Source organism: Syngnathus floridae, chromosome 2, assembly GCF_059516105.1.
Source record: "Syngnathus floridae isolate MCC-2025c chromosome 2, RoL_Sflo_1.0, whole genome shotgun sequence".
NCBI lineage: Eukaryota > Metazoa > Chordata > Actinopteri > Syngnathiformes > Syngnathidae > Syngnathus > Syngnathus floridae.
The window spans coordinates 10988444-11003476 of record NC_142414.1 but is presented as its reverse complement, the minus strand read 5'-3'; the positions used below and the strand labels follow the sequence as shown (position 1 = coordinate 11003476).

The following is a 15033-nucleotide window of genomic DNA, read 5'->3' as shown; positions in this document are numbered from 1 at the left end:
ACAAAAATGTTTTTTACATACCTCCCAAAATTTTGAGAATGCTGATAAACATTCAATATATGTTCTCTACAGATCGGGGAAAAACGTGGGGGAAAAAAATCCTGGGAAAAGCTGCAAGTACCCCAAAATCAGTTATCTGGCCTGGCACCTGGGGGTAGTGATGGCAAAATGAAGCTTCATGAACCTGTTGTTGTATTCTTTGGCTCCTCTAGATTGCAATGTTGGTTTAAAGTGAGATTTTTTCCCTCTCTAAATACACCATCTGAAATCTACTACATTGAGTCAATCTGTGCATGCCTGGAATTTATGTGGCTCTGGTTGAGCAAAACACTTGACTAGAACGCAGTGCTACAGTCAACACAATCTATTTACGTACTATGTATTCCATGTATATTTTGTTACAGTGTTCAGACAGTGTGCCTTTTTCAGAAGATTCAACCCGTACTGTGCGAGGCACAAGCGACTGAACTTCCCCGCATGCTCTTCTCACAAAGCAGCTCTTGTTCACGTTTGCAAAGAATAATGTCAAAGTAACACAACAAAATAGGCACACTCTGTCAAATCACACATTACAGGAAGTTCTTCCTGAAATAGTTTCTGCAATCAAAGTGTTCTATGTTGACAGTGTGGCACCAGACGGCCTCTCAGAAGCATCGGCTGAGGATTTTGCAGACGCGCTGGTTGAAGGTTTCTTAGACCCCGTGGTATGAATAAAAGCAGAGGGGAGGAAATACAGACAGTTAAAATTGGCTCATAAATACATTTATGAGAGAGATGAGAGTAAAATGAACTGCTCGTTCCACCTCATTCGCTCAATACACAAAACAAATGAGGATCTTTTGTGGTTCTGTGTTTGTACCTTGTGTTTTTAATCGCTTTGATGCACATTGGCGGTGCATCTCTTCGCCATTAGTGTGGTTGAGTAGCTAACATCAGATGAAGTCGGAGGAAGGTGCTGAATCGATTCTTCTGTACCTGCTGACCGTCAATGTTTCTTCTCCTTTCGCTGTTTGTTGCTAGTATACGTATATAGATTAGTTCTGCTATATTAAGTGCTACTTTCCTTTCCGTTTCAGTTGTTTCTAATGTTGAGTAGATTGCATTTTGTTTCGTTGTCTTTTGTTGTCACGTCGTTGACTTTTTGTTGCCATTGCCTTTTGTTTATTGGGCAGTGTTATTTTCTTGTGTGTCCATATGTTCGTGATTTAATGATTGCTCATTTCCTTGTTCTGACTTCTTTGGGGTCCAGATTTTGGTGCATTTCTACCACTCATACTATTCTCAAATGACTTTATAGTATAAGATTAAAATTTAGCACATTTTAAAACTTATCCAGTATTTTCGATACAATTTATCCTGTTCAGAGTCATTGGTGAGCTGGAACTGATTCCGATCATTGAGATTCACTCTCAGATGTAAGTCCATGGACAAGTCATTATTTCCAGTGAACCTAAACTGCATGTTTTTGAAATGTGAGATGAGGTGAATACCTGGAGACTATCCTCACAAGCACAGGATTCGATCCTGGAACCTCAGATTGTGGGACAGACACACTAGTCACATGCAAAACCGTGCTGGCATTACACATACACGCACAAAATAATGGATGCCAAAACGCACAAAATAATGGATGCCAAAAAGGTGGCCTCAAATCGGTGTGTTTTACAGTATGTGTATTCACCACTTATGCATGGATGAAAGGCTTCCTTCTTGGCCTGGAGATAATCATGAATATGATCGCATATGCTGGAAAGAAAAAAAACAGAGGAGCTCTCTCTTGGAGCTAGCAGTGATCACTCTTGGATATAACATGAGACTGCTTTTCCAAGCTGAAGATAGTGTGACAGCATTATCTGGCAATTCCGAGCACTTCCAAATGTTCTTTAAACTGTAGAAGTATAATCCTTTTGTGCCCGAAAAACAAAAGGTCGTGAAGATCTGGTGAAAGAATGTGAATAAAAGAATATCAAAATCTGCGTTCTAACATTGTGCTTTTTAGGAGATGAAGGAAGATTATGCAGGATTAAAAATGCCCTGCAGTCTTTGCAGAGTCTAATTAGGGTACAATGCGAAACAAGGTCTCCCCATGCCGTAAGCATTGCTGTGCTTCAAAACCAAGGCCTTGTTTGAGAAAGGGAGTGTCCCAGTTGTCGATCACTCTGCTTTGCTCGTTATATTTTTTTCAGAGAAGCCAATGAATATTCACTTGTTTTTTTATTTTATGAGACTAATAAACCTCTAAATGCTCTATGATTTGAGCACCGTCTTTCTGTTTCTCAGCATACACTCACAGCTTATCAGATGAAGGAGTGATTGATCAGAGGAATGCAAAAATAACAAGAAGAAACCCTGGAAGACATAGTTCATTGATGCCATTCGAGAATCCTCCCAGCAAGTTCGCCGAATAACAAATAGACCATATACTGAACAGAATTATTATCAGTCATTGCAAATAGAATATGGATTTTAACGACTCTCCACATAAACTAAGCGGATCAGAATTGTGCTTTGATGAGGTAATGTCGTAATGTTGCACCAAAGAGCTTCCACAAGAAACTCCGATTTGTGGTGGATTTATCATCCAGTGTAAGGAACATGGGAACGGTTTTGCATGGCATAAAACCTTACAGAAAATTTACTATAGAAGGTCAAAGACACAACAGCTTTATTAACACTGCTGCTGTGTGATTACGTGTGATGTGCTAAAGATACCGGTGGTATTTTGATCCCACAAATAACAATTATTAATAATAATCATAAATAATTAATGACATACCGTATTTTCCGGACTATAAGGCGCACCAAAACACCTAACATTTTCTCAAAAGCAGACAGTGCGCCTTATAGTCAGGTGCGCCTTATATATGGACCAAATTCCTAAATTTAAACTGGCCCGAAGCATTGTGTCATGAAATTAATCATTAGTGGCCCGCTGAAGACTATGAATCATGAATCAAAAAGACTATGGATCATTATTTTGTGATTATAAAGTAATTTGTTGCGTCTGAAGTTGAAATAAAAAAGATAAAATGGAGAATGATTTGATTCGGATTAAAAATCTGACATGATGCATTAAAGGTGCGCCTTATAGTCCGGTGCGCCTTATATAAGGACAAAGTTTTTAAATGGGCCATTCATTGAAGGTGCGCCTCATAGTCCGGTGCGCCTTATAGTCCAGAAAATACGGTAATTTTTCCAAACACATATTTCTACAGAATCCTGCCCTTATATTAAACCTTGCGTCATTCTGCAGATCAAATCCAACAAATGCAAATATAAAATCTTATAAAACGGCTTTATTTACTCTAAAAACCTCAAACAGTAAGGTTTTTCAGTCCCCGTTCAATGACTTTCATTCATGTTCAGGTAAACATACACACAAATCCTCTGCACTGCCTGAGACAAATAGCTGCACAGTACACAACAAAAGAAATACTATTCACTACCAATACAAGCAGCAAATTCTCTTCTCCTTGACAACCAATAAAAAGATAGGTGGATCTGTAAGAAAATATGCTTAAATATTATACAGCATACATCGGCAAATGGGTTGTTGATACATCATTTTCCCCAAATGGAGTTATTTAACCATTTTACCGTAAAGTTATTGTGGTACCAAATACAAGGCCTGCTGCTGCGTTGCCAAAGCCCGTTTCCACCAAGCAGTGTTTTTTTTTTGGTTTAGTTTAATTTTCACAAAAGTTGCGATAGGTACAAAAATAATTAATCCCTATAGTGGTATTGTTTTGGCACCCTTTTGTCAATTTAACTGATATGTTTACGTAAGTACCGTATTTTCTAGACTATAAGGCGCACCTAAAAACCTCAAATTTTCTAAAAAGCCGACAGTATGCCTTATAGTCCAGTGCGCCTTATATATGGACCAAATTCCGGCTCGCGGGCCAAATGTGTTGTGTGATATTAACATTATTGATATATTGTTATTCTTTTCACCATTTCAAGTTATTATATTGTGATTGCATTAAAGGTGCGCCTTGTAGTTCAGTGCGCCTTATATAGGGACAAAGTTTTAAAATGGGCCATTCATTGAAGGTGCGCCTTATAGTCCGGTGCGCCTTATAGTCCGGAAAATACGGTAGTTGTATTGCCATCTGTGAACTGGTTGACAGACCAACATAACCCACCATGAACTGATGGAACCTGGTGGAAACTTGGCTTTAGCACAACAGAAGATACACATACATTCAGTAGAACTTGAGTTCAACGCGAATGGCAAACGCAGTCACTTGAATGGCATGTGTTGGTATTGATCCAATCACTGGTCACTGATGACAGTTAATACTCTTGGTGATTAAAAACAAAGGCATGACGCCCACCACCTCCGTACAAGCGAGTGTGCAAGGTTGGATGCACATAAAAACACTTGACAAAATGGAGGTTACAGACAGGCATGTTTGGCGTTGTGCTAAAGAAACTTCCGGCAAAGCAATCAGTATTTGGACAAAGCCCTGAATGGTTTGTCAATACTCTCCTTTCAGCGCAGTGCTTTGTGCTGTACAGTGTTTGCCGATGTTGGAGAAGTGATAGATAGATAGAAGGTCAATCAATAGCTCCCTGACTCACAGAGTGAGGCTGGAGGAGTCCTGCTAACATTTAAGATGTTTCTTGCTGGTCATGTCGTTCCAAATGCGGTGCATCTCTTCAGGGGAGATCTGATGAACGGTGACCACTCGTCGATAGCGGCAGAGGCTGTAAGCCATTTTCCAGTGGTTGAAACCGCTGTTTTGGAAGGGGTGGATCCCCAGCTTACGCAGACACACTCCCACATACACGTCCTCCAGATGTAGCAGCCTGGTGTGCAGTGAGGTTTGGTAGATGAGCTCGGCTACATCTGCCGAGAACACGTAGCCAGTGCCGGAGCAGAATGGTGGGTACTTGCTGTCTGGGTACAAGTCTCTCGGCATGTACCACTTGCTCCGCATGTCTCTGATTGGCCCGCCGTTGATGACGTAGCCTGTGAAATATCTCCTCCTGGGCTTGGTGCTGGGTTTGAGGAGGTTGTAGATGAGGTTCTCCATATTGACAAAGATGTCACTGTCTGTTTTGAGAACATATTGGGCTTTAGAGCAGAAGGTGGCCACCCAGCGCATGCCCATAAGTGTCTTGAGAGTCAGGTTGTGGTAGGAGTCAATAAAATCCTCAACGACAATGTCGTGGAAGATCTGGCTCTCCTGCTCCACCATGTGGTTAAGGACAGCGTCCGTGCTGCGACCCAACAAGAAGAGCGTGACCACACGCACGTCAGGAAATGTACTTTCGTCACCCCACGTTTCTCTTATGGCCTGCCGTGCATCAAATTCCTTGTGGGTGGTGCTTATCAGGATCACGAGAAAAGGGGTCTCCGTCTCACATTTCTTGGCATCATTGATGAGGTAGTCAAAGTCATGCGGATTCAGAGACCGAGTGCGGTAGTTACCGAAGGTGGTGTTCTTACTCATCTTGGGTGCCTTGCGAATCGGGATGTTCAGCTGGCCCACATAGGAAGTGGATGGGCGGGTCACGCTCAGATACCAGAGAGCACTGGCCCAGCAAACCACTGTCAGCAAGTACAAACAGGAGACCTTAGAAGGCATCTCTGTTTACTTTGTTGGCTTTACAGGTGGCGGCAGCATTGGAAACTCTATGACCAGGCTGACACGGGATGTCTCAGATTGGACGGTGCATGTTGGGGCCGCCCCTGCCTCATGGGACATCAATCCTAAATAATAGGCTTCTTTACTGTCTAGTGTGATTGAAAAGAAAATCCGCTGAGATATCTTATCATGGTCAACATGTCACTGCGTTCCATTGCCTCTCACAGAACCGCTTAGGGCGTGTCTTCGACAGGATCTGAAATTGGATAACACAGACCGGTCAGTGGAAACCACATTTTGAAGTAACTAAGAGGAAGATGATGAGCATCAAGATTGAAATGCCATATGTTAACCATTATAAGGATAGGTCTAGTTATGTGTATATTATTCTAAAGTGGTCCCTAGTGGCTATATCACAGTTCACTTTTTGAGGCTTCTTGCATGACTTGAATATTTGGATGTTGGCAGATTTCATCTATCTTGGGGGTGGTCTGGATCATAACTCCTGCAATAAAGGAGGGATTACTCTACTCGCATTGCACCCACCAACCCTGGTGTCACTTAAACAATACTGCCTCTGATCACATGCTCTGTGGCGTAAAGAAATGGAAGTAGTAGGCTTTGCCTCAGCTCCACTATCTGTTTGCAGTTATTATTAAGATGACTCTGTTGATCTGGACTTAGATGACAGTCATACTCACTCGGCGAATTTGGCGAGATGAAGCAGACAAAGTAAATGTTTAACATTGCAAATTATTAATATCCACTTCATCTTCTGGTCGGATTGCCCCTCGTGCTCCACTCCGAGAAGTTCAGGTTTCACATGGTCACTATCAGTCCACTAAATCTCAAATCTAGACTTGGCCGTGCATATTGACTTCACACGCCTTAATGAGATGCCATTTCATTTAGTTAGACCAGCGCCGCTGTGGTAATTTTAGCAACTCTTAAAATTGCAGCTCTAATTGGACACAGTCAGACCTTGAGGGGATGAATTTAAGCAATAAATATGAAATGGTCATGGTCGAATACTCCTTTTTGGTTTGTTCACAAACTGTTTTGATGTACAGTTACACTCTCCGCTAAAATGAGAATAAAGAGATCATTTAGCATTTGTTTCCAGATATTTTCATCTAGCTTTGATACACAACTTAGAATATAGTATTAATTACTTTATTGTTTGGTGAGGAAAAGAACTGGGAAAAAATAGACTTAAAATAGGCTGAAGTGAAGTGAATAAGACTTAACATTTTGCTTCTCAATTGGTTTCATCAATAACAACAAAACAAACCAGACAGTCACATGTGCCAATACTTAATGGAATCCAAATTTCAAGCTATTCCTGCTTCATGAAAATGATGATGCAGGATTAGAACTCTTTGTAGGACACACAGAAGAAATTTACAGCCCGCGATGAGCAGCGAAACACGACATAAAGATCCAATTAGAAATATTGGATGTGTGAAATGTGCTTAGTTAGCATACTGCTGGCAGGTGGTGGTGTGCTTATAAAAGCTGCTAGTCATTTTATCAGGCAAAATAATTTGCCTTGTCTTGTAGGGGCTTGAAGCTTCTTTTCATGAGGACTTCTCTCTGATTCCACCCCCATTTCCTCTATCTCCCTGGCCCTGTTCTCCATCTCTCGTTTTCCCTCTGAAGCATAGTCATCAATCTCTCTGCCTGGACGAATTCATCTCATCATGGCTGCTTTTCCACACCTCCGCCTCATCTTCTCAATCACTCACTCTTTCAACACACCACTAGATGTCTGATCTTTCTTTATGTATGTTGCACCACATATCACTCCATCTGTATTTATGTCACTCTCACGTATGCATTGTGTTTTTGCCATTTTGGCAGCCCATTTTTCACATTGCTGCTCATATCTTACATGTATTTGTTTTGTTATGAGTCATTTTCCTTTTCTGAGTGAACATTAACTTATTGACAGGTCCTACTGCAATCAGTCACATGGGGCGGTCACAATCTCCACTTCCTGCAATATGTCTCCCATGTCCCTGACAGAATCACTAAAGCAGCACGTTTATCTCCGTGACCTTGCTTCCACTCCCTCTTGTATGCAAATCAGCTTTCTTCTTCTGCCTCTTTCCTTCCCGAAACAAATTTGCACTAAGCCATTTAAAAAGGCAGATTTGCTTCATACTGTCCAGTCACTTTTAATAATGTTGACAAGAGAAACAAACTTGCAAAAGAACACAGAATCATCATTTTTGAGTGTGACGAAAGAAGTCAGTGTCTGCACACTACGGTAGTTATTATGATTTAAGTACTCTATGTGAGCCATTACAAAACAACTGGTTATACTGAACATATTAAAACTGTTACATAAAATACAAAAGTACAAATAAACCTGACTCATGTTCTAGAAAAAAAAAAAGAACAATTGTCTTCGTCCCTAAAGTGTGTGAAGTGATGTTTTTTTTTTTTTTTTTAATCTCTTGGATGTGAAAAGAGCATGGACATCTCTTGATATTTTTTGATGGAATAGTGCATTAAAAAAATATAATGCATTGGATTTATTTTGCACTTTTCTATATTGCACGCAATGCGCTCACAGTAGATGCATTATTGATACGGTCACACATTGGTACTCTGGTGGTGGGAAGCTACGTAAGTAGCCACAGCTTCTCTGGGGCAGGCTGACAGAAGTGTGGCAGCCAGTGCGTGCCCACGGCCCCTCCGACCACCACCAAACATTCACACCCAAGGTCACAAGGACCCATGACCCACAACCTTGTGACGCATGAGGATTTTTTTATTATTATTAACTTGAAAGCATCCAGGCATTTATTTATTTTACTATAATATTGCAACAATACAATTCCGGTGCATATCGTTTGTGATCTGCTAATCTATAAGATCGTTGGCATGACAACAAAATGTCAATGCATGGCAAAACCAGAAAATGAGAACTGCGGCATCAGTGTTTGGAATGTAGAGTCCCTCCAAGCCCATCACCCATGTCAATTTAGCAATCTCCCACTGCGCTCTGCTGCAGTGGCAGCTGCTCCAATAAGTCTCACTCTGATGCCAGACTCCACACTGTGATCACTTCTGCGTGTAGGCACTCTAGTGCATGATTATCCAGTCCAAGCAAACTAAAAATAAAAATCAGCAGCCCTTGACTGACAGAGTAATATATTGAGATGAGAACCATGAGACAATGAATGACTCTCGTTCCTATGGTCTAAGTTTCTTTGTGAGAGGCATACAATAACAAAGTAGAAGAAATGTGTCTATGACTAAGGCTTCGGAGGAATTTATTAAATATTCATCAACTTGATCATTTTTCAATGGAACGCCAACAGAGTTCAGTTACATCCACTTGCTATTAGTGATTTCACTCACAACGTTTGCCAGCTTTTATACTATTGCTGACGCCTTGAGGGTCAATCTCTGAAATCATCAACAGCTTCGGTGACTAATGCTGCACAGTTTGCACAGACCTTTCCTCATAGTAAAGCACAATAACAATTTTAGACTCTACACTTGTAAATGCTATTGGTCGGTGAGAAATGTAGATACTAACAGCGAACAATTTAACTAAACTAGCAGTACATTCAAATTGTCTTGCTGGGTAAAACAGTATGACTGGCTTTGGGCATCCAAATTATGTACGGCTTTTATATGCATACATACAAATACAATGACAAATTATAAAGAGCCATATACGCAATGAGCAAACTAGAAAAACAAAATCATCGCTGGAATCTTTATATAACAATCAAATACATGTATATTGTTGACTTAAACATACAATATGATGTATGTAAACACAAAAAACAAAGAACACTGGATATGGAGATCTTTGGAAGCTCTTGAAGACATCTGGTGAAAAACAAAGTGAGACATTGTGGACATTTACTATTTCTACAGGTGCTGTGTCTCAGTCTCCGCCAGTGACATGAAAGAAAGGAAGTACTTGGTCTTGTTTTGCCAAATGGAGAAGTTGGATGTGCATTACCCCTACAGAATAATTTCCAATTTCACATACCACTCCGTGTGTCTGCTTTTCAATGAGAAGCTGCAGGCCATTGGCAGCCCCCTTAACCTTCCTAAGAGCAAGAGCAGCACACCTCTTTGATTGTAAAAACCTAAATGGGCATTCCAGTGTGATGTCGGAGAAAGTTTTTTTTTTAATTCTCTGCATTGGCACGACATCACAGTATTACATAAGCAAGGTTGGGAAATATTGAACATGGCATTTTTATTGCTTTTGTTCGACAGCCTGAGCTTATGGATTTATGTGTTTCTACGTTGCCTGAATGTGTTTGTTTTTCATGGTTTGATGGTGTCCTTTTGATGGTGTTGTTCCATACAAGTCATAGTGACTTAAATGGAGAAACATTGAAAACGATTTACTTTCTGTACTTCATTCCATATCGGCTATTCAACAATCAGGTCATTTCTTGGAACTGTTTTTGTTGGATTTTTTTTTTTGATTAGAACAAAAATCTAAATGCCCTGTGATCTTAATGTAATTGAGAACTTTTCAAACTAATGGTAGCATCCAACTGGGTCTCAGCTTTTTGAGCCTGGTTATTTTGCCACGTGGAAAAAAATATTTCATTACATAATAAAAATATCACTTCTTTGGGTGCTTTAAATAACACTATAATATTGATATTGCAATAATCAACCCCTGTATTGCACATCTTGTGTTTTTCCAATATTGTCCTGCAAACAATTCAAGATCCCACTTGAGAACCTTTTTGAGTCTTGAATGGAATTGCCATGCATGTTTTTTAAAGTCGGGGGAAAGCAGAGTAGAACCCCAAAAATGCACAGAGATAATATATAAACTCTACGGAGCAAAGATTCAAGCCCCAAACCTCCGAACTGTCAGGCAAATGTCACTATAGTCGCACTCACACACCATGCTGACTTAATACGATGTTTTGAATAAAAGTATCACACATACATGTGAAAAATTACAAGTTGCTATCACACATTAAAGATAGCGATTATAGATTTAGTCTTCATGCTGCATGATTTATTCTGCTGTGGCTATGATCAGGAACCCTCAGTATGTGGAAAGCTTGGAGGCAACAAATGTGGGCGGTTGTTGTCTCATGTTGCTCCCCGTAATTGATTGCCGTCATTAGCGTTGCGCGGAGTGACCTTGCTCAGGGACCAATAGCAGTGCCAATGCACGAGAGAGAAGACAATGAGAGAGTTGTTTTCATAAGCTGTAATGTCTTTGCCGTTAGGTGAACGGTGTGTAGAAGCATGGAGGACAGACGCGTCAGAGGGTAGATAAATCATGTTGTGAACCCCAGGGCGACATCTTACAGCCACACTGCCTGGTTCAATATAGCAGATTTAAAGTATTGGTAGCTAGGGAACTTTTCGACCTCCATAAAATATTTTCATACCTCTTCTGATGAAATATCGACTTACTACTTGTTGAGTGGTACCTTGCTGGACAAAGATTGCATCTCTTTTACTGGGACTAAACAACTTTGAGGAGGGTACAAATAACAATAACGCACTGCTGGCAAAAGTCCCACAACATCCGAAGCAACGGCTGCAAAAAGTAAACAAAGTACTGTATTTTCCGCACTATAAGGCGCACCTAAAAACCTCCAATTTTCTCAAACGCCGACAGTGCGCCTTATAATCAGGTGCACCTTATATATGGAACAATATTGAGCCACAACAGCAGGTGTGTCCAAAGTCCGGCCCGTGGCCAAATGTATATATCTTATATATGGACAAAGTTTTAAAATGGGCCATTCATTGAAGGTGCGCCTTATAATCCGGTGCGCCTTAAAGTGCGGAAAATACGGTATAAATAATGATAATCGTAGGGGGGTAAACAAAATTCAAAAGTGAGATTTGAACCTGTGACGCACAGGATTGAAGCAGGACCTTTGCGACCGCTCTGTGCTAAGAGGCAGCCCACTTTCAATCCGCAGAGTGTGTATTTATATGTCTAAAGCAGCGAAATATCGCCAGGGGGTCGTTGCCGATCACTCTGCATTTGTCACTGTCAATCTCGCTCCCACATTCCTCGTTCAGAATCCTTCTTCACGCTCAGTAACAACCTGTCACAATACCCGCAACAATGCCAAAAAGTTTAACAGAACTTACTTTTACCTGGATTCGACTCAAATCCAAGTTGGTTATTACGGGTTTCACACAAAACATTACCCACCTGTTTTCTCGAGGGCAAATGGTTCATTTCTTTTCCATTTTTGAGATAATATACACTACCGTTCAAAGTTTTGGGGTCACCCAAACAATTTCCATGAAAACAAAATTGCACAAGGGTTTTCTCATCATCCATTCGCCTTCTAACACAGTTTGATAACATAATGGACCGTTAGAACACTGATTGTTGCTGGAAATGGGCCTTTATGCACCTAAGTAGATATTGCATTAAAAATCAGATGTGATTTTATTTTAAAAATAAGGACACTTCTAAGTGACCCCAAACTTTTGAACAATAGTATTTAAAACCTTTTCCTATGTCATTTTTTAATAAAGACATATTTATAGATATCAGGATGAACACAAAGAAGGTTGGATAGGGCCAATTATACTGCATCAATTGCTCCTGACTTGAGGGGGATATCGTCCATAACTAAATTTAAACATCTATTCTCAACATTATTATATGGTATTGTTTGGACACAATAAATTTAACCACCTCATTGCTATTCATCCTGTACAGAGCCATTGGAAACAGAAATGTAATTCAGCACAACTGCAGGCGAGAGAGAGCAAAACACTTGAGGAAAAACACTATCGCCTTTGTCCATATGGTGCCATAATAATCAATGAAAACTTAAAAGTTTCTTGGTGGGGCTTTAATGACCGGCAGGGGAAAAACTCCATCAACGTTTTCATGGGTGCTGACTTAATAGAACCCAGCCTGGCTTATAGTTATGACAACAAGAATTTACAAAATTATTTAGATAAGACCAGGGCAAATCACAACCCAGGAGCCACAACCACCTCGGCAAGCGTTCCAGTTTTTCATGCGGCAAAATTTATTGCCCACCCCTGATTCAGACAATAAATCACACATACATAGAGTATGTCATGTGAGACGTCAGTATTGTATTGTAAGATCCAGGGTATCTTAAATGAGCCCATTTCAGCAAGCATCAAATAATGGACTCCCTTTTCTTTGACTTTTCCTGACACAATAAGCAATAAGTCAAAGCAGTAGCACTCCAGTTATTTTATTTTATTTGTATTTTATTATTAATAGGGGTTAGCTAATTTTTCCCTTGTATAAATGACTATTAAGCCATTGAGCACATGCATACATACGGTAAACACACAACAAACCACACACATACACACACAATGACGTATCGGGATGTGGAGTATAATAAACAACTTCTGTACTTCAAAGCCGGCAGACCTCATTTTTATATGTTCATAATGTAATCTAAGACTGAATAGCAAAGATTTGTGGGAAATGGGTAAAAACACATTATTTACTGGCCCTTTGCTTATACTACATGCATCCATTATCTCAGCACCCTACTGTTAAATTCACCATATACTCAACAGGCGGTTGTGCAGAGATACTTTCCTCTGCTGCATAGCATTTGATCCTCTTTTCACCAATCTTCTAAAACCATTGTGCTGCCTTCTGAGAATTCAAAGGAAGGATTAATGTGTGAGGAGTTTAACAGCAATGGCCAAATGGGTTAGCATCCTTCCTAATGTGAGTGAGTGAGGACCAACTAAAATGCCATTGCCGGGCAGCATGCAATTTGACACTGGCAAGGCATTTGTTCTTGAATGGTGAAGTCACGGTGATTTGGGAGGATAAACGATGCCGGTCCAATAGACATCATTACAGGCCATGGGATGGATACAGTGAGCTTAGTGCAAAGCCTCAAAATTCAAAGTAGATTAAGGCTGACAGAGGAAATTGGATATCAATAGCGGCCAAAAGATTTGGCAGCTGTGCAGAGGCCCCATGCTTCAGCCCCACTTCAGTGCTCATCTGAGCTGAGACCCAGCTGGTGCAAATCTATCTGCAGCCAGGCGGTGTTTCCAGAAAGTTTTGCTCACAAGTGACCACTGTCACCTCAAAGGGCAGAATAATCCACACTGAAAGTTTCAACGGAAGCTTTTTTTATGTGTGTGTTCTTGAACTCTTGAAATCCTACCCATCCACTGCTCCATTTATGAGTGCTAAAATGAGAAAAGGCAGGTTCTGCTTGACCAAACACCTTGAGCCATCTCCTCGACATGGTGTGGGCCTACACTTTGAATACTAAGCACCTTCATAAATTGGAAATGACAAGGTGATGCATGTGGGTAATACATTTTACTGCCCAACTTCCTGACATTGATGTTACACAATGGGGACGCTCAGTGCTGCATCAGCCCCAAGTTATCACTAATCCCAATGAAACAAGAACTGCACCCCAGTGGTTATTATCCTTATGTGATGCTATTTGTTGAGAAGAAGCAAAGTAAGGCAGCACATTTGTGCTAAAGCACAACAAAGGGCAATCTCAAGTATGAAACAGTTGGGGATTAATAGGGGAAACATCGTGGTAATAACATCCATTGATCTGGATGTAGAAGGTGATGAAACCTTGCAGCTCAAGGAGGCCACGGCGAGGTGTTGAATATAAACAAGCCGTGACACAAGGAGGATCTGCAGTGATACAATTCAGTGCCTTCTGGAAGAGCACAGGGGGAATTTGATCAGAATGGCAGTTTTAAGACAATGAGCACGACCTGAGAAAACTCAGTGTCCCTGTGAGTTCATAATAAAAGAAAAGTGAGCGCTCAGGACTAAGCGATATGGTCATTATTTATGTTTTCATCTATTTTCCCTATATATATTTTTTTTTACTCCTGTACAGTATGTAGAAATTGATGTGCACACCAGTGAAACTATCTCAAGTCATCTTGGTCTGCTTCAAAAGAACGGAAAATGCATTTGTTTTAGTCGTGCTTTGAATTACATGCAAATGAAGTTATTCACAATAAAGGGAGAGTTTGAGATTTAAAACAAAACAAAAAACACTTTTTTGACTCCTATAAATGCAGTCATGCTGAAACCTCCTATGTCAAAATTTGGCAAACGAATCAAAGGCAACCGTACGGCTGCATTGCTGCTGAAGAGATTTTGTATTTGAAAAAACAAACAAAAGCAATCTGAATGCCTTATTTTAAGATTTTGCCTGCAACACGCAAACGTTATACTTGCAACACCAACATGAAAAGACAGCGTTGCGTTTGAGTGAAAAATAAAGAGTGGTCAAGCTAAGACATGATCGATACGAAGCAGAACAATGAAATAAGTCAAGCGTGATTTTGTTTGGCAGTTGCCAGTTGTTTTTATACTAGAGGCCTTTCTCGAGGCAAAACCGGCTCATCTTTCATCTGGACTTTGAACCGATAGCGGCTAGACACTCGGGAATCGGATCAACATCAT

The 15033-nt window shown here is 40.4% G+C and overlaps 1 protein-coding gene across 2 annotated transcripts in view; it reads right to left on the bottom strand.

Moving 5' to 3' along the window:
- Positions 1-3276: 3276 nt before the first annotated feature.
- The window catches only part of LOC148401715 (beta-1,3-galactosyltransferase 1-like), a 55769-nt gene continuing 44012 nt past the window's right edge, over positions 3277-15033 (bottom strand). Inside the window, exons 4-5 of one of the 2 annotated variants that reach the window (XM_088369573.1) lie at positions 6012-6099; positions 3277-5850 (exon numbers count right to left, since the gene is read on the bottom strand). In XM_088369573.1, coding sequence (XP_088225699.1) covers positions 4608-5594 — 987 coding nt within the window. In that variant the 5' untranslated portion in view covers positions 5595-5850; positions 6012-6099 and the 3' untranslated portion in view covers positions 3277-4607. The remainder of the gene's footprint in view (positions 5851-6011; positions 6100-15033) is intronic. The other variant, XM_088369572.1, reaches the window with a different exon arrangement.